This window comes from Montipora foliosa, chromosome 6, assembly GCF_036669935.1.
Source record: "Montipora foliosa isolate CH-2021 chromosome 6, ASM3666993v2, whole genome shotgun sequence".
Taxonomy (NCBI): Eukaryota; Metazoa; Cnidaria; class Anthozoa; order Scleractinia; family Acroporidae; genus Montipora; species Montipora foliosa.
The window spans coordinates 41462093-41480404 of NC_090874.1; the positions used below are offsets into that span (position 1 = coordinate 41462093).

At 38.3% G+C, this 18312-nt stretch overlaps 1 protein-coding gene across 2 annotated transcripts in view; it reads left to right on the forward strand.

Annotated features, from left to right (window-relative positions):
- LOC138009081 (galanin receptor 2a-like) overlaps positions 1 to 12343 on the forward strand; it is a 13343-nt gene extending 1000 nt beyond the window's left edge. The window contains exons 1-2 of one of the 2 annotated variants that reach the window (XM_068856386.1): positions 8337 to 8421; positions 10100 to 12343. In XM_068856386.1, the coding sequence (XP_068712487.1) occupies positions 10102 to 11244 (1143 nt within the window). In that variant the 5' untranslated portion in view covers positions 8337 to 8421; positions 10100 to 10101 and the 3' untranslated portion in view covers positions 11245 to 12343. Of the gene's footprint in view, positions 1 to 8336; positions 8422 to 10099 lie in introns of those variants that run through there. The other variant, XM_068856387.1, reaches the window with a different exon arrangement.
- Positions 12344 to 18312: the final 5969 nt, after the last annotated feature.

Consider the following 18312-nt stretch of genomic DNA (forward strand, 5'->3'; position numbering starts at 1 on the left):
TTTCAAACGAAAGTTAACAGTACACAGGGAACATGTCTTCCAAACCCAATTCTTTGACAGCTACTCGCCTCTTTCGTTTGTTAATGAGAATCATAAAAACTGAAACCCTTCCAGTGTAAAATTAGCGAACACCAATTATTTTGGTCAGTAAAGGCGATATGTTGTACTAGGTAATAAGATCTTTTCTTTAGGTGCGTGTATCCTCCCGTCTAGGCCAGCTAAAGTAAGATCTCCGTCAGGACAATAACACTGAAGCGAATGCAAAACAGACTTCGTTTTCAAAAGTGTCCCCTCCTCCAATTATCACGATATTTTCTCAGTGCGCTAACGTGAGAAGTATCCGCAGTGAAACAAGGATTATATTTCCTCATCGAGACCATAGTGATAAGCTTGTATTTCGTGAAATTCTCTAGTTATTCTTGTAATCCTTCCAGTACCTAAGGCTGTTCAGTTTTCATTCTAGCGCATTTTGCTCCGAACAAAATGTCAGGAGTCTTGTAGGACTGTAGGACCTGACCTAGGGCTCTTGAAGGTCCAGCCGATCATTCGCATCAAGATCTTCAACATCGGAATGGCGAGTAAATTGTCGAGATGGTAGAAGGAAAATAATTCGACAGTCTGATAAAATGAGATGTTTAGAAGATAATGGAATCCTCTCTCTCCAAAGATGTGTAAATTACGCCATAGCGAAGCGGGTTCACAGTCTGTTTTCAAGAAGGACGTCGACAGGCAGGTTCAGATGCATTTCATGGGTTGGAATGTTAATCAAGTCACACCTGTACATTTCTCAGGGTCTCGACAATACAAATGTCACCGCAAGAACAGTCTCCTTTATAGACCACATGCGATCTATGTGTGCTGCTTTTGTCTTTGAGGTTGAAAGGGCTTCTGATTTGTCGTTTGCCAGACGACAATGAAAATGTAATTTAAGCACGTGAAATTGCTCAGTTTCAGTTTGAAAATGAATCAAAGTTTTGCCGACGGTCTTTCGTTAGTGTTGCAGTAAGAGAGCTTAATCAAATCTTCTTGTGCTCTTCAAAGAGGAATTTAGGAATCAAATATCATCTTCCGGTGGGATTTCCAGAAAACTGTTCAATTTGAGGGGAATAAAACGCTTAAAGTATCCTGCATTAAAAGAAAAAGTTGTCTAGATTGTATTAACATCGTTCTCAGCAACCCATGTTGGGCCAACAACAAACTCACGAAAATAATGATTAATTGTAAAGAATTAAAAGGCGTGAACTCGAATGGAGCTAGAGAATATGCCGGGCTTATTGTAAAATACGCAACACAACGCAACACCACACACGCGGTCTTTTTTCACAGCGGTTGACTTGCAAAATGTCAAAGTGTACATGCTCACTGTTCTGTTTTATCAGTTCTGTCAACAGTCCTACAAATCTGGAGCAATCAAGATGGTTTGTAAATGTTTTCCCTTAAATTTCCCGTGATAGTTTACATTTCAGGTATACATTTCAGCCTAGAGCCAAAAATGTAACATAGATGTTGCGCCTTCTTTTCATACGTCTCTTACCATTTAAAATCGATGGACTTGTTCCCATTGAAGTAAATATGCCACGTATAAAGAATCGGTAAGTAGTAAGTCGTCTGCCTGGGGTAGGGGAGATGATTACTTCCTCTTTTCGACAGGATTCCTATAAATTCGCGGAGATCTAATGGTGACGTCTTCTCAAATCTACCGGCGAGTTGAAGTGTTCTGAACTGTTAAATATGCTGCCGGATAGCTCATTGAACGAATGCAGGAAAGTTTAACTTTATTTTTCCTGCAATAATTCAGTGCTGCCTTAAAAGAAAGAGTACACTATTTTCTAAATCTTGAGTATCATAAAATAATAAAATATCTGCGGTTGCTGTCTTCCGTCGCGTATATCAATACTTCAACAGGAACATGTCCATCGAGTTAAAATGGCAAGAAATAATGTACGAAAACATGACGCAACATCTATGTTAAATTTTGCTATGGGGTGCACTTACGAAAATGTGGACGTCAAATGTAAATCATTACGGAAACATGTAAGGGAAAACACGTTTATCAAAGGTGATGAAAACCGAGTCAATGCTGCATATAACAGTGGGTTGTCAGAGAAGAAAGGCGATTAATGTTGGAAAAACTTACCGCAAAACACATCCGATTTTGCAGGTGTTTACGTGAGGTTTCCTCGTGGAAACGGAAAGTATCTGCAGTTTGACATTTTGCAAGTCAACCGCTGTTAAAATTACATGCTTTTCACATATTGAGTATAATGTGTGCATTGCGCATTTTACCGATTGATATCGGCGTGTTTTGTTTTGAGTATTTGACAACAAGCCAAGCTGCCGCGCCCGGCAGGTGTATTGTCAGCGTGGAAGCACTTTCCGCTCGTCATCCAGCTATTTCTCGTATTAATGTGAATAGTAGAAGAAGTTGGAGAAAAGAAAACCACAAGGTCCTAATGGAGTGTTATTTGAAAGTAGAAATGGAAGGGCTAGAGGAATTGGTCGCAGGATGATAGGCCTGTGGAATGGATAAAACATGTTTGAAAATGGCCTTATGAATTCATTCCAAAATGTGTGGAAAAGAGGATGGCTGACTGTAGTTGAAGTAACCGTGGGAATGCGCACACCGGTGGCTCAGTCGGTTGAGCAGCGGGCAGTCACGCGGGAGGTCGTGAGTTCGACTTCGGCCGGACCAACACTCACGGTCTTAAAATAACTGAGGAGAAAGTGCTGTCGTTGTAATAACATTCTCAAATGGTTAAATTCTCAAGTCTTCTCGAATATAAGGACTTTAAACCGTAGGCCCCGTCTCACAACCCTTCAATGTTCATGAACTCTTTGGGACGTTAAAGAGCTCACACACTTGGCGGAAAGAGTAGAGCATGGAGTTCCCGGTGTTATGATCTGACCTTTGCTTCAGTGAGACCCAAGATGAGTTAGATCAAGAAGAGTTAGGAATACTTTCGAAAGAGGGGACTCGGATTATTTTGTTATTGAACAGCGAAAGCTAAGAATCTTGACCAAGACGACCAAAATAAGACGATACCAGACAGGGTTAAGCAGTTCCAGCAAATAACCTGTTTTCGTTGAACCAGCGACAATAGACCTTTATTCCCCAAAGCTTCGAGATGATGCCTTTTGTTTAGGGCTGAATTTTAATATATCTAATATGGTCTATTATTCCGGAATCTTGAAGGAAACAAAAAAGACATGGTTCGCCCGAATGCAGAAGAAGCAAGAAGGTACTGGAATGACATCTCGGGGAAAGCGGTGACCCAAAACACCAGGGATGCAAAACACCGGGTGGGGTGCAGGGAGTGGAAAGTGGCTTCGCTGAGTTTAGAAAAGCAAGCCCCAATCTCGGCGTCCATTAAGGATGTGATAGACCACGTGAAACGACCACTCAACTGGAAAGCACCATGCCCAGACGGTATTTAACGTTTTCGGACAAAAAATTCCGTTCGTTACAAGACAGGTTGGCCAAGCACCTTAACGCTTGTGTGAGCCACGCGTAACATGCCTTCTTCTGATTGTTCTGATTGGTTAAATTGGCGGCCCTTTGTTTGTTTCGCGCGCAAAGTGTATCTAAAAATAAATCCATTTGTGACTGTGCTGGGGGAAGACCGCAAAGTGATAGATAAATACTCTTATCTAATTCACTCTTGTTGGACATGTAAATATTAAAAGAGGAATCCTCTAGGGGGGTTATTTTTCACCGCTGTTATTAGTTTTGGTTTGATTCCTGTCACCAAGGTCTAGCGGAAGGTAGACATAGGCTACAAACCTGGGAGAGATACACCCGCTCTGAACCATTTACTCTTCATAGATGACTTGAATCTCTTTGCAAAGTCGGAGTCGGAATTTGAATCCCCCGTGCAGGCGGTGCCGTTGTGTAGCAGTCACATAGAAAAGTAGTTTGGATAACAGTGTGCTGCGGTGACCATTAAAAGGGGGAAGCATCCCACTGCCGCAGGGTTCAGTTACCAACAAACGAAGTAATGACACACCCATAATAGAGTGGCTTCAAGTACCTTGAAATCTAGATGACGTTCTACTCAGGAAGATGAAAGAGTATAGTACAGAGCACCTACCTGACAAGCTTATAGCTATCGTTGAAACCAAAGCTATATGCCAAGAATTTAATCACAGCCATAAACGTATGGAAAGTCTCTGCAGTAAGGTATAGTGTGGTCCCCTTGAATTGGACGAAAATGGGTGTGGATGAGTTGGATAGGTGCTCTACATATCAAGTCAACCAAGAGGCTACGGGTAGCCTACACTTTGTTTGAAGGAATTTTAGCCGATTTCCTTTAACATACAAAGCATTTCAGTGATTTTTTTTTTGTTGTTACAATATCTTGGTCAATATCCAGTTCAATTAAGTAGTCCGTAATCCAAAGTCCAAAGTCTAAAGTCCGTGACCCAACCAAATGGTTAAGTGCGATTTTAGAAAAGCTGTTCACATTTAAAGGCGTTGACTCCAATCAAAACCAGTAAACAGATGCTTTACAAGTTTCTACGATGGTGTAAAATTATGTCATTTGCCCGGTAAGATATGTTACCGAGTGATACCGAATCATATGATCATCGGATATTGCATGACCTGCAACGAAAATACAAAAACTCGTTTCCGCTCACGCACACAATTTTTAAATACATATTTTCCCGTTAAAGTGCATATGACACAAAGAAATTTCAAAAGGGGGAAGAAAGGCGGTTTACTTTATTGTGATAGCACTCTTTGTTGCAAAGTTATTCAAGATTTTGACTTTTGCAAATTAGAGGACTTGTGACGTCACATAGTGGACACAATTATGTAAAATCACAAAATATGGAATATCTTTGCAAATATGAAGTCTGCAAGGTTGAGATTTTGCAGGGTTGATGTGCTACCAAACTTACACATTGTGATAGTGATTATGATGTGGCCATAGCAACATACTTGTTACCAGACCTCTACCTTCCCTAAATGAAAAATGCCTTCTTTATTGCTCCAGAGTCTAACAGACTTCCTGGTGCTTGAGCACACCCACTGAATGAACATCAAGAGCAAATAACCCTTGTTAGGGCGGGAAACTCTGATTTTACCCTTTGGATGGAGAGGGCCTGGAGCCCATTGCATTGCCATGCAAACGTCACAGTGGGCCATATCATGGAACTTTGTAATAATTTAAGAACTGTAAAAGGTTTCAGTTCTGTACAGAAAAAGTCTTCAGAGATATTCAATTTTTTGTGATTTTACATCATTTTTGTGTGCACTATGTGTCGTCTAATTTGCATAAATCAAAATCTTGAATAACTTGGCAACCAAAAGAGCTATCACAAACGCCATTCTTCATCATTTTAAAGGCTCTTTTGAACAAGCAAATAAAAAATGTTGTGTCATATGCACTTTACCCTGTCGCGTAGTCGTCTGTGGTTTAGTGGTCATCGTGACAACACCTGAATGAGGAAAAATCGAGTTCGAATCCTACTTGGGCTGCCTTCTCTGAGAAATGTCTACAGTACGAGGCAATTAAATCTACGCATGCGCAGCTAAATCACGTCTATTAGTGTCAATTGTATTTGGCGCAGGGGGACTTTTTGGGGACAATTTACAGAAACAAATCAAATAAATTCATATCAAGTCATAGGTTCGTTTTTTTAAGGGAGGGAAAAGCCGTAGTACCCGGAGAATAAAGCCTCAGAACAAAGTAGAAAACCAACAAGCTCAACATAAATGTGACGCCCTGAAGAGTCTGGGAATTGAACCCTGGCCACATTGGTGGGAGACGAGTGTTCTTACCACTGCGCCATCCCTCCCTTCGATGGAGCCGGAGGGCAATCTTCTGTTTGAAATATGAAAATGTCACTTACATTTAGAAATAGAGAGACTTTTTCGGAACTTGAAAGCAATAATGATATTAAGGTTATGTGCATTTGAAAGGCTTATTTTGTCCGCCGGAAATACAACAATGTCGATGTACTTTAGATTACAACGAAAAAAGTGACCTCAATGAGAGTCAGTTTTCTCAATTTCTATAACTTTATTTATATAAAAAGATAATACTTTCAAATTATGCCGCCTATATTTCAAATTAAAGCAAACAACGACAACACCAACGACCTAATTTTTAGATGGAAGATTTTCATAGAAATGAACGCTACTCTGAATAGAAGATCGGAAAAAGAAACCGAGACTGAACTTAAGCCTCGCACTTCGCTTTGACGTTATGGCACTACGATGCCCTGACAATTTATTATCTCATGAATCATTCAACGCATATATAGCTGGACATTTTACGACGTTGTAATAAACCCGTGAAAAATAAATTCATAGTAGAGAGAATATGTAAGTTGACCGGCCATACATTTCAACTGCGGAAGAAGCACTAAAATGAAGGATATGACAAAAAGAACCGGTTAATTACATAAGTATATTTCCTGTCAGTGATATAACTGCAATATGTTTTTTTCCCTTTCCCTTAATTCTTAAAATTAGCTCATGGAGTCTTTAATTACATCGAAACTATTCAATAATAACATTCGAAAGACTTCCTCTTACTTAAACCTTACATTACGAAAAGGAAACGAGAAAAATTAAATTGAAAACTGTAAGTATACATAACAAAGTAGAAATCAACGCAGTTTCGTTTTGCTCTTCGTAATATCAAATTGTCACGCTAAGCTAGGAATTATGAAAGTTCTATTCTTATCACGTATATTTGATCTTAATAGTAAACAATTATTCACCGAAGTGGAGGTGAATAGTGGTGGATAATTACCAATCCGAGAAGCCGCTTTCACCAACACTAGGGTGAATAATTATTTTAGCAGCATATAACACGCAAGTTGAATAATCAGCCGATTGAAACTTTGCTTTACTTCTAACAATAATTTTTAAAGTGCGCAAAAGTTCACTTAAACAAGGCATGTGCCTTGTTTATTTGCTCAAAATTTAGTTTGCAAAGATCGAGCAACTTTTCATTAAATACAGTCAAACCAAACTTTGTTGCCATTTTTGAATTTTTCAGGCCAACCACCTCGTTTATCGATAACCTTTTTATTTTCTCCGTTTCCTCTAAGATGAATACTACTTGTTATTCACCTCCGAGCTAGCCAATCAGAATGCGCGGAAAGCACTATTCGCCTGTGTGATATCACGCTAATATCATAGATAACGCTAAACTGAGAATTATGAAGAGTTAATGCTTTAATTGATTACTTTTTTGTTGTTTCCAAGACATGAATGAACAACTGTTACATTGTCCCAAAGTTGCGATTGCACGTATTGCAATACAAATTTAGTATAATACGATGTAACCTGTTTTTCTAATATTTTTTTCTCTGATCGATAATTCCCTAGTGATCAAAGCGTTGCGACTGACGTAGACAAGACGCTATGGAAATATTGAACAGAATTTCGGTTTTTTTATCGAAGAACCGAACTGCCAACTAAAAACTTGAAATAGGACTGGAAGCAACAAAAAGCGTTAATAATGTAGCACAGAGGTGCTCAATATTTTCAACAGATTTCTTTGTTTTAATGCAGACTTTGATGGAAGTTCGACGGAAGTGAAATTCCACTGTCAAAGAAGAGATAGTCTGTTGGAGGAAGGTCGAGAGACAAAGTGATTTTCAGCATCACACTTTCGATTATTTTCTTAGATGTTCCAGAATATTCTAGCAAAACGTTCGTTTTCTTTGATATGTACATGTTTTCCGCTATACGCCGGTAACTTCAATTTGTGAGAAGCAAATATTAAATGGAACCGAAGAGGCTTTTGGCCATTCATGAGAACGAGTCAATGTTAGGAAACATTCATTCATTACCACAAAGCCCTTCTGAAGTATTAGTTTGTTGTTTTAAATTCCCGCTTGAAATTAATAATCTCTTGCTTCTAAATTGTCAATATCAAAAGAATGAATAGAAAAAAAAAAACTACTTGCCGCCGCAGCATCATCTGATAACCTCTAATACTTTGATGAGTTCGCGAGAACAATCGCAAATTTTTAAAAGAATGAAAGTAAAAGAGTAGCGAGTCATATTATTGGATCATCAATTTTATCACTGTCGGAACTGAACTCTAAGGGCGAATAAGTTCTTCTAAATGTCATTTCATACTTCAAAGAACAAAAAAGAGTATGACAGGTTTTTTCTTCTTCTAACCATTTACAAAAAATATAATTAAAGTTGCCCAAGGGTCGACCGACACCGAGAGAACATTAGTCAAAACGTTCGGCTCTTTGAACGTATTGGAACTATCTCTTCCGACTAAATTTAAGTCGATGTTGTTTAATTTTTTTTATTAAAAATAATTGTTTATGTTTTACACGTTTCCTGAGTCAAAGATTTTCCTTCTATTCATGTTCTGCAACAAGCACAGAGCGGCGTTTAGTTAGAGCTGGGTATTGTCAGAGACGGAACAATATCTTCAAATATCGGTAAGATTCGTTGACTATCTTCAATGTTCTTTTCTAATTTCTTTTAATATGGTTCTTTCATATTGCCAGAACTAAAAAATAAATAATTCTAATCTGCAATCGCTAAAAAGACTATAGGACTCAAGTTTAAGTGTCCATTGAAAGGCGTGGATTTATAACTGAGCGTGAAAAAGTGACATCGACTGTGGCAGTTAATATATGATATAATCTACACCAAATGATAAAGAAAAGAATATTTGAGGAAGAAGTAAGCGAAAAGGTACGTCTCAGAAACCTGTTCTTGAAGCAATATTCAAATCTTAAAATGGAAAAACAGAGTAGTAGTGGTGTTTATGTAATAACCTTTTCTCACAAAAAAAACTCTCTAATGGTAAAAGAAAACATGATTAAAATTCCCATTGAATGGCCTTCTTGTCAAAACAAATTCGTTAAATTTAGATAAGCTCCATACAGGCCTAGGCAAAAGTAATAATTCGAAACTACAAGTTAACCTGACCGGCAAACTACTGTTTTCGCAAAATCTGAATCCCGGCCGAGTTCGTGTTGTTGTATTATTTATCGAAAAATTGGATTTCCATCAATTTCTCTTAACCAATCAGAATGGCTATTATTCATAAATCTGAAAATTCATTGATTAATTAAACACCAATGTAAGCCTGAAAGGGAACTTGACAATGGAGCTATAACTCCTCTGCCCAATCCTTTGACCAAAGAGGTTAAAATGTCGTCATTAAGTCATCCGTTTCTTTTGGTGTTCGCCTTCCCAAATTTGCTCTTTGAGCGAGGCTGGGACGAGACCGCGACCGTTCCGGCGGCATGGTTTTAATATATATATATATATATATATTTTGTAGTCACACTAACTTGAAAATACCTTCAAATGCACACATCGTTGGTGGTACATCTACACAAAAAGCCATGAAATGAAAATGTTGAAAAATGTTGAATGTTTCACGAACACATGTATGCAAGCACGAAACGATCTCGACCTTTCTTTATTGTGGAAGCTTAAAGTGGAAGCAAAGTGGAAGCATGTATTGGTTGTGTGTGAGCGAAAAAATAGTGAACCGAACCAGAATACTAAGAGGGTCGCATACAAAACTGAGGTCAAGTAAAAAAAGCCAAGAAGCTTAGCCTTGAGGAGCTACTTTGGGACACATTCAGTGTCATGTTGATGACTCTATTATAAGCTTAGTCCTGGACGCTGTTTACATTATTTGCGTTTAACTTTTGCTGTATACTAAGTATCGAAGCTTAAAGGAGCAGTGTCACGCTATTTTAGTCAAAGTTCAAAATACAAAAAGACGTCTTTTCATCAATCATGGAAATGGATTAAAACTTGAAGTTTGGAGATGGTGTCTTCAGAAAGATGCCAAGAATTAAATACAAACAGCTCTTTTTGCAATAAATATATTTCATATCTTGTCAGTGGGTTGCCAGAAATGTTGTCTCTGTGAACTACAGCACTAATTTAGATTTACCCAGTTTTGACCAAAAAACAGCAAATTTAGCGTGACACTGCCCCTTTAAATACGAGCATTGTTGTACCACAGCCTTAAAAATTCAATGCAGACGGCATTATGCACGGAACTCAAGGAACATACCAGCCGTAACCCGTTGGCATAAGAGTCTAATTGGCAACAGTTATACAATTCCAAACGTTTCCTTTTTTTTTCAGAAATGAACAACTCCACTATAACAGACGATGTATCAAGAAACAACCAAATGTCGTGTAGACTGAGTCCTCCAGACATGGCGACTAAGACCACCCTTACTGTTATCTATGTCATTATAGGTACTGTCGCGCTGTTTGGAAACTGCGCCATCATACTTATTGCCAAAACAAAAAAGCGAATCCGTAAGGTGGCCTTTAATTTTTTCATCATCTCCATGGCAGTCGCTGATATTCTGGACGGTCTTATCGCGGTACCAAAAATGGTGACGTCCTTCTACTTCGACGAACTCTGGTTTGGCGGCTTGATCGGCAACATAACCTGCAAACTTTTAAGTTTTCTGCCTTCTCTCTCACTGGTTGCGTCCGTGTCCACTCTTGCGGCCATATCTGTGGAAAGGTACTTGGCGATTGTTCATGTTCTCAGAGAGCCACTGTCGAAAAGAAAGGTTAAGCTTGCCCTTCTTTTTCTCTGGATCTTCTCTTCTTTTATGGTTTCAACTACTCTCATAAAGTTCAAGAGCGAGAAACACGACGGAAAGTACCTTTGTTATGGGATTTGGAGCGACAATCTCGAAACCAACCTCAGCATCTATCGGTACGAGGTTGTGGCATACTTCGTTTTTTTCTACGCCGTCCCCTTTTCTTTGATGATCGTCCTGTACACGTTGATAATTCGTGTTTTGAAGAGGCGTCAGGCTTTTGGTGAAAATATGTCACAGAATCGAATTCAAGCTCAAAATGTTACTGTTGTAAAAATGCTTGTTACGGTTGTACTCCTTTTCGCATTTGTCTGGCTGCCAACTCACATTCTATTATTGATGTCCGCATTTGATCACAACACACTGCAGTGTGTACCAACTTCCGTTATACTGTTGCTCACCATGCTAGCTCATGCTAACGGAGCATTGAATCCCTGCATCTATCTTATCTTCAACGAAAACTATCGTAAAGGGCTTAAACAGCTCCTCGTCAAGTGTCGCAGCGAACCGGTTAAGGGAATCGGCATCAAGAAAGATAAACAGTGGTGGCCTGGCTCATCGACTCTGGAACGCGATCCATCTCGTGCAGGCATCAAGGGATTCTTTCGCGATTTGTCGAAGGTTTCACGAGGAAACTCGGATGAAGTGACGTACGAAACGCGCTTTTGAAATATGGAAATGTGGTGGTACAAGCTTTCTAATAGAACGTATTTACTGGTGTTGGTGGAAAGAACATAGCGAAAGTATTTTGGAAATTTGACTACAACAACAACAACAACAACAAGCTTTATTATCATTTTTTAAAACATATATATTACAATCAAAATAAATAATTAATACTAAAATTTGGTAAAAGTTCACTCAGAAAAGCTCAAGAGCTAATCGAGCTGAGTGAAAATAAATTATATTAATTAATTGAATCCGTTGGTGAGTAGTAAAGCTTGAAAAAGACAAAGGAATAGATATCATAATGAGATAAGATAAACTGACAGTAAAACCGAAAAAAAGAAAGAAAACCGACAATCAAAAAACTCAATACACACAGAAAAAAAGATGACAATTTGCATCATTACTAAGTACCAGATGAACACTCAAAAGTCTGTAAGCTGTTTAGCTCTATTATTATGGCAAAAATTTGAGCTACACATTTCTATTGTTTTGGCACCAACATGGCCGTCTTATCACGTGAGTGCAATCAAAGAATAGGAATTATGTGGACAAACACAACCTCAAGAAAATAATGATATATTATGATCGGACTGTAATCGCCAGGTAGTAAGTCAGTGGCTCAACTGGCATGCAGAGCCTGTAGGGCGGGCAGGCGTTTCACTGGTGTAAGAGCGCTTAAGGTAGCTCAAACCAGCTTTAACACTTGAAAGAAACGTTCTTATTAGAAGGATTGACACTACAACACTTTATTACTTAACAGCAATGTTATGGTACAATATCAAACACCAATTATTGCTAAAAAGATTCGGTCATTTTTGTGACGTAAAAAGTTACCGTGGCAACAGGAAAGCCCTGCAAAAACATCCCATATTTTGGCTTTAGTTGCTCATATCTCAAAAAAGCACTCGGTGAGCCCCATTATTTATTTCTGAAACGTAATTAGCATGCCAGAATAAAACTTTGTAAAGTTTAAAAAATTCTGTGAAGAGGATTCAGAGCTACCTTAAACAATTGAAAAGTTAAGGTAGCTCCGAATACGCTCCGCTCAATTTTTTTTAAACATTGCAGAGAGTTTTATCTTGGCTTGCTGATAACCTTTGTGGAATAAAAAATTGGGGTCACCGAGTTCGTTTTCCAGATACGAGCAAGTAAAGCCAAAATATAGGACGTTTTTGCAAGGCGTTATGTCACAAAAATGACTGCATCTTGTTCAGCAATAATTGATGTTTCACATGGTACCATAACAATACTGTTACGTGATAAAGTCTTGTAGTATCAATCCTTCTCATAATAAGGTCTCTTGAAAATGTTGAAGTGGGTTTGAGCCACCCTTGAGAGGGCGCTCTTTCGATCTCTTGTAAATGGCCTGCCATTTTGAGAGAGGTTAGCTCGCCCAAGCCCTCCGTAAGTTTCATGATCCAAAATGCCGGCACAGCATACCAGCTCTTCAAGCTTTCGACAAGCGGTCTTAACGGACCTTTCTTGAAGCACGGTCCTTACAAAAAAAATCCTACAAGTTGACAAATTACCTTATAATAAAATATTAACATCCAAAAAAGAAAACGCTGGCCGAGACTGAGCAGCAATCTCACATCCACGTATCATTTTCTTTTGTCTAAAAGCATTATTTCTATGCAGAAAAATTATCAAGTATACAAAACAGAGTTAACAAGTGACTGCATTGTCAGGATAACCTAAGCTGAAACACTTTCACAACAGCAAAAAAAAGGTTATAGTATTTAACCACTCATATAATACTAGCTAGATATCAAGCCAACAAATTAGACGTAAATTAAACATTCCAAATTCGAACAAACTCAGCCAGTGTTGTCTAACTAGACAACATATTTTTGGCAAAACGTCCTTTGTTATTAAAAAGATCATTCTAAATGTCCCTTTCTTCTGGTAAAAATGAAACATAAATTTATGTTAATGCAGTGTCAGTGAATGATTAATGTGAATCTCGAATCTTTAAGTTTTATATTTTAAACTTCGTTTTCATTTGTTAATGTTATGCTATTGGTATTTACTTCTGCTTTATCCTTAATTCCAACTTAAAACTAAAAACTCGACAACTCGAAAAATCACCAGGTTTATTTACTTCTCGCCTATCACTTTTCCAGTAAAATACTTCGATCCTCTTGTAACATTTTAGGATAAGCAAATGTTAGCTGCTTTATTATTTGTATTAAGTTGTACTGACAACTGATGAATGAAATAAAGAATGTTGTTTTTTTCAGTTTTTTGATTTTATGCAGAGGCCTTGGATCGGAGAGCACCAACATGCCTCATCCGCCCCATCCCCTATCCCACCCCCCCTTCCCCTCCCCTATAGCTTTAGCGGTTTTGGATCCGTTATGCATAAATGTCATGTTTCACTTTATGCATTTTCCTCATGTCAATAGGCCTCCACATAAGAACTGCATGTTAAGAACTAGTCACCCATGATTGATCACTAGATTGAGCTCTGGGAAAGGTCTCTTTGCTACTTTTGAGCCTAAGACTTCTCATAGTTAGTCCACTAACTATGGAATTCTCTTACGGTCTCGTTTTCTTTGGAAACTTGTCAACTTTCAGAGCAATATGAATATTAAATTGAAAGCGCCAGACAATTTTTTTTTAATCCCATAAACGAAGAATTCTCTCTGAATTGGCTCTCCAGACAATTGGGCCGCTTTTCTTTGTTGTTTACTGTACGTTTCCTAGAAAACTAACTTGGCATATTCACTCGCTGTATTTCATTGAAATAGCGACGTCTCCCCGCGTGTTTGCTTCGGATCATGTCCTCCGTGGGGCAGAGCTTTTAAGGCAGGCTCTCCTGTTTGCCGCCCCAATTTGCTCGCAAATTGTTCGCCTCTTTGGCTCGCACCTGCCACAAAAACTAGAGACTGAAAACGGCTCGAAGTCCAACCTTTTCTTGTGTATTAATTTACACCTCGGAATACTCTTTTTTCCAAACAAGAGCAGACAATTCTGAATTGAGACATTCTGCAAAACTACTTCCCTACTTTAGTCAAAAGAGAATTCAAAATAAAGAGTCCTTTCATAGACACTCTTCGTTCTCAACGTATATTCAAATTGCAGAAAACATCGTCAATTAGAAGACACAGAGAGAACCAAGATATTTAAAAATGGATCTACCTGTTTTGCCCTTTTTTTAGTGCAAAGACTTCATAGTATCCATTCACAAAATTCACACTTAAACGCAGTGGCTTCAGTACGAATCTTTGCGATGTCGGTAGTTGTCACTTGCCCTCATAACAACTTACGACATCGCAAAAATTCGTAAGCCACAAACCCGTCTAAAACGGACACAGTTTGCCCTCCGATTGCACAGAAAAGACGAGGACAACTGTACGTAGAGGTAAGTGAAGTTTATTTACTAACCCAAAAACATTCAGATAGTAACAAACTTCATAAATAGATTGCGGTTGTGTAAGTAGTTCACCCTGAAGTCAAAATAGATACGTTTCTCAGGGACCCGACAGGGAAGGCTTCCTGACCCGACAGATGAAATGTAAATATTCAGTTAAATATTACAACAAAATTAAAAATCCAAAGACGGATGTTTCTTGGCTAAAAAGTACGTCAATTAGAAGACACAGAGAGAACCAAGATATTTAAAAATGGATCTACCTGTTTTGCCCTTTTTTTAGTGCAAAGACTTCATAGTATCCATTCACAAAATTCACACTTAAACGCAGTGGCTTCAGTACGAATCTTTGCGATGTCGGTAGTTGTCACTTGCCCTCATAACAACTTACGACATCGCAAAAATTCGTAAGCCACAAACCCGTCTAAAACGGACACAGTTTGCCCTCCGATTGCACAGAAAAGACGAGGACAACTGTACGTAGAGGTAAGTGAAGTTTATTTACTAACCCAAAAACATTCAGATAGTAACAAACTTCATAAATAGATTGCGGTTGTGTAAGTAGTTCACCCTGAAGTCAAAATAGATACGTTTCTCAGGGACCCGACAGGGAAGGCTTCCTGACCCGACAGATGAAATGTAAATATTCAGTTAAATATTACAACAAAATTAAAAATCCAAAGACGGATGTTTCTTGGCTAAAAAGTACGTTGTTTTACTCTGAAAACGACGAACGATAAACATTCTTTCCCGCACAGGTAGCCCAAGCTCGGTGGACTTTGTATGGGAAAATAAACTTTGAGCTTATAAATGCTTAAGTAAGCTGTAAATGTAGAGTAAAGGAATATATTGTCACGCAAATGATGTAATTTCATGACACTCAAAAGTCGCAAAAAGCGTGACTTTCATGTAAACAATCTTCGAACTACCAAGTCGTAGCAATACGTTGGATTAACCAATTAGTTAAAGAAATATTGTTGGCTTTCCAAATAAACTTCATTTTACACTACAATGACAATATCATCTGTCAGAGACAAAAAATTCCTGTCTCCTCGCCTATCTTATTTCAACGAAGGTATGCAAATTTGTTAACTCATTTTCACCGCCTCCCGATTCTCGCGAAATTTTTCTTCTTTTAAGTATTAACAAAAATATTATTTTTCGTCAAGCGCTGCATCTTTTTTTGTTCAAATAACCGCTAAAAATAAAGATTTTTTAACGATCTATCCGTAGATATTTTTTCACAATTTAATATTTTCTGTCAAAATTTGCACAACAATCAAAACAAAAATAGAAACGCACGCAACAAATTTAGTCACATTTACCTCTTCGTCGAATTCTCATGCTTAACAAAGGAATTTTTAGTTATCGTGGAAAATCGTTCTCATTTCGTTAGCAATCATCCTTTCAAATTCCAGAGAAATCGACCGGTCTGCGAATATTTTACGAGCTTTTTTCAATGGGATGTCAAAAGGCCGAGTGGATGTTATGCATAATCGGGCAAGTTCGGGCGATCAAGTTGAGCGTGTGACCCGTTATAAATATTTTTTTTCGCAAAATGTTCCCGAATGGTCAAGTATCGCCACAGAAGGCAAGAACATCATTCTAAAAGCTTATTCTGCGCAAAAAGTAGGTTCTGGAGGTAATTTTGAGAGTGGAAATCAAGTTTACGGCAGACGATAAATTAAGTTAACACAACAGAAAGACGCTAATCTCATTTTGACACGAACATGCTTTACTATTGCCATAAAAACTATCCAGTTAAGCTCGATATTACAAAACATGATGAATTCGTAAAGGCCACCTTTTCCAGCGAAATATTTTTTTAAACAAACAACATATTTGCTATTAGCCTGCAATCTTTCTTTCAAAAAATTCTTGGCTGTCACATTTCCAATTATTTTTTTTACCTGAAGACTGTGCAGAGAACAGAGATCACAGATCCACTTAAGGTGTTAGATTCCTTCTCTGTCTTTGTTGAACCCATAAGTTACCAGAGAATTTTCCATTTGGTTTCAGTGTTCTACTTAACAACAGCACACTTATTAGAAATACATCTCACTTTGATTTCGGCTCGACGGGCGATAGTTGTTGTCGAAACCATTACTCGTCGCTTTTCAGATTCCAGATATTTATTTTTCACCGCCTGTCTTATTTATCCAATTGACGTTCCATTCTTGAGCTCCAAAAGGGTGTTGCACTAAAACGCAACGCGTGTTACAATGACTTTCGACGCCATTGCAGGTTTAATACTTAAATGTTCCCCTATGTGAACCAGGGAAATCTACGCATTACCCCAGCCCACTCGAACCTAACAAAATACGCACAGAAGACTCTATGCACAAAGACATCACTTAGCAGGGGAGTGACAGGCAACACTTTTACCGACACAGAAAAAAAAATACGGAGAAATGAAACGCAGATTCCGACTGAATTTGGCAACCCAGTAAGAAGAAAACTAACAAACAAACGCATTTTCCAACTGGATTGCCTACGGCAACCCAGTAATAAATTTCAGGCTCAAACCGTTTCCATGATTCCATGAAGAACCTTTTCCTTGATTAATGAATTAAGCACAAAATAGACGACAAGCTTTCTTTCAAATAAATCTTGGCTGTCACATTTCCAATTACTTTTTTTACCTGAAGACTGTGCAGAGTTGAGTACAAATAAAATTATACAAAAGCCAGACAACAGAGATCACAGATACACTTAAGGTGTTCGATTCGTTCTATCTTTGTTGAACCCATAAGTTACCAGAGAATTTTCCATTTGGTTTCAGTGTTCTACAAAAAAAGCACACTTGGTAAAATATTAGAAATACAGCTCACTTTGATTTCGGCTCGACGGGCGATAGATTGTTGTCAAAGTCCATTACTCGTCGGTTTTAAGATTCCAGATATTTATTTTTCACCGTCTGCCTTGTTTAATCCAAATGACTTTCCATTCTTGAGCTCCATAAGGGTATATTTTGTTTAAAGATACCCTATAGCGTCATTCGCGTTACAATGACTTTCGGCGCCATTGCAGGTTAATAATTAAATGTTCTCCTATGAGCACCAGAGAAATCTACGCATTACCCCAGCCCCCTCAAACTTAACAAATACGCAGAGAAGACTCTATGCACAAAGACACCACTTAGCAGGGGAGTGACAGTCAAGACTTTTCATGATACGGAAAAAAAAAAGGAAAACTAACAAACAAACGCATTTTCTAACTGGATTGCCTATGGCAACCCAGCAAAAATGATACACTGTTGAGAAAAGTGTATGCCAGGCAAAACAAGTTGCATCTCGGTAGCCTGAAAGTTAAGAAATAATTTGCCTGTGTTTAAATTAACAAATACATTAATACATCACTAACGTTTCGTGTTTAATTAAGAAATGGTAAGCGTGCAGCGTGCAACTATCGAGTTATGGACGCACGCGGGAGGTTGCTAAGCACAAGAGAAGCGTAAGAGTCGCACGAGGCGATAGCCGAGTGCGACTCTAGCTTCTTGAGTGCTTAGCAAACCTCCCAAGTGCGTCCATAACTCGATAGTTGCACGCTGCACGCTTACCATTTCTTTTATAACATAATCGTGAACACCACTCCTGCGTGTTTCGCTTGTATTTGCATAAATCAAGTTTGGTCAACAGACGATGTCAACACAACTTTACTTTTTAAAGACAACTTTGAATTAACAAGACAAAATG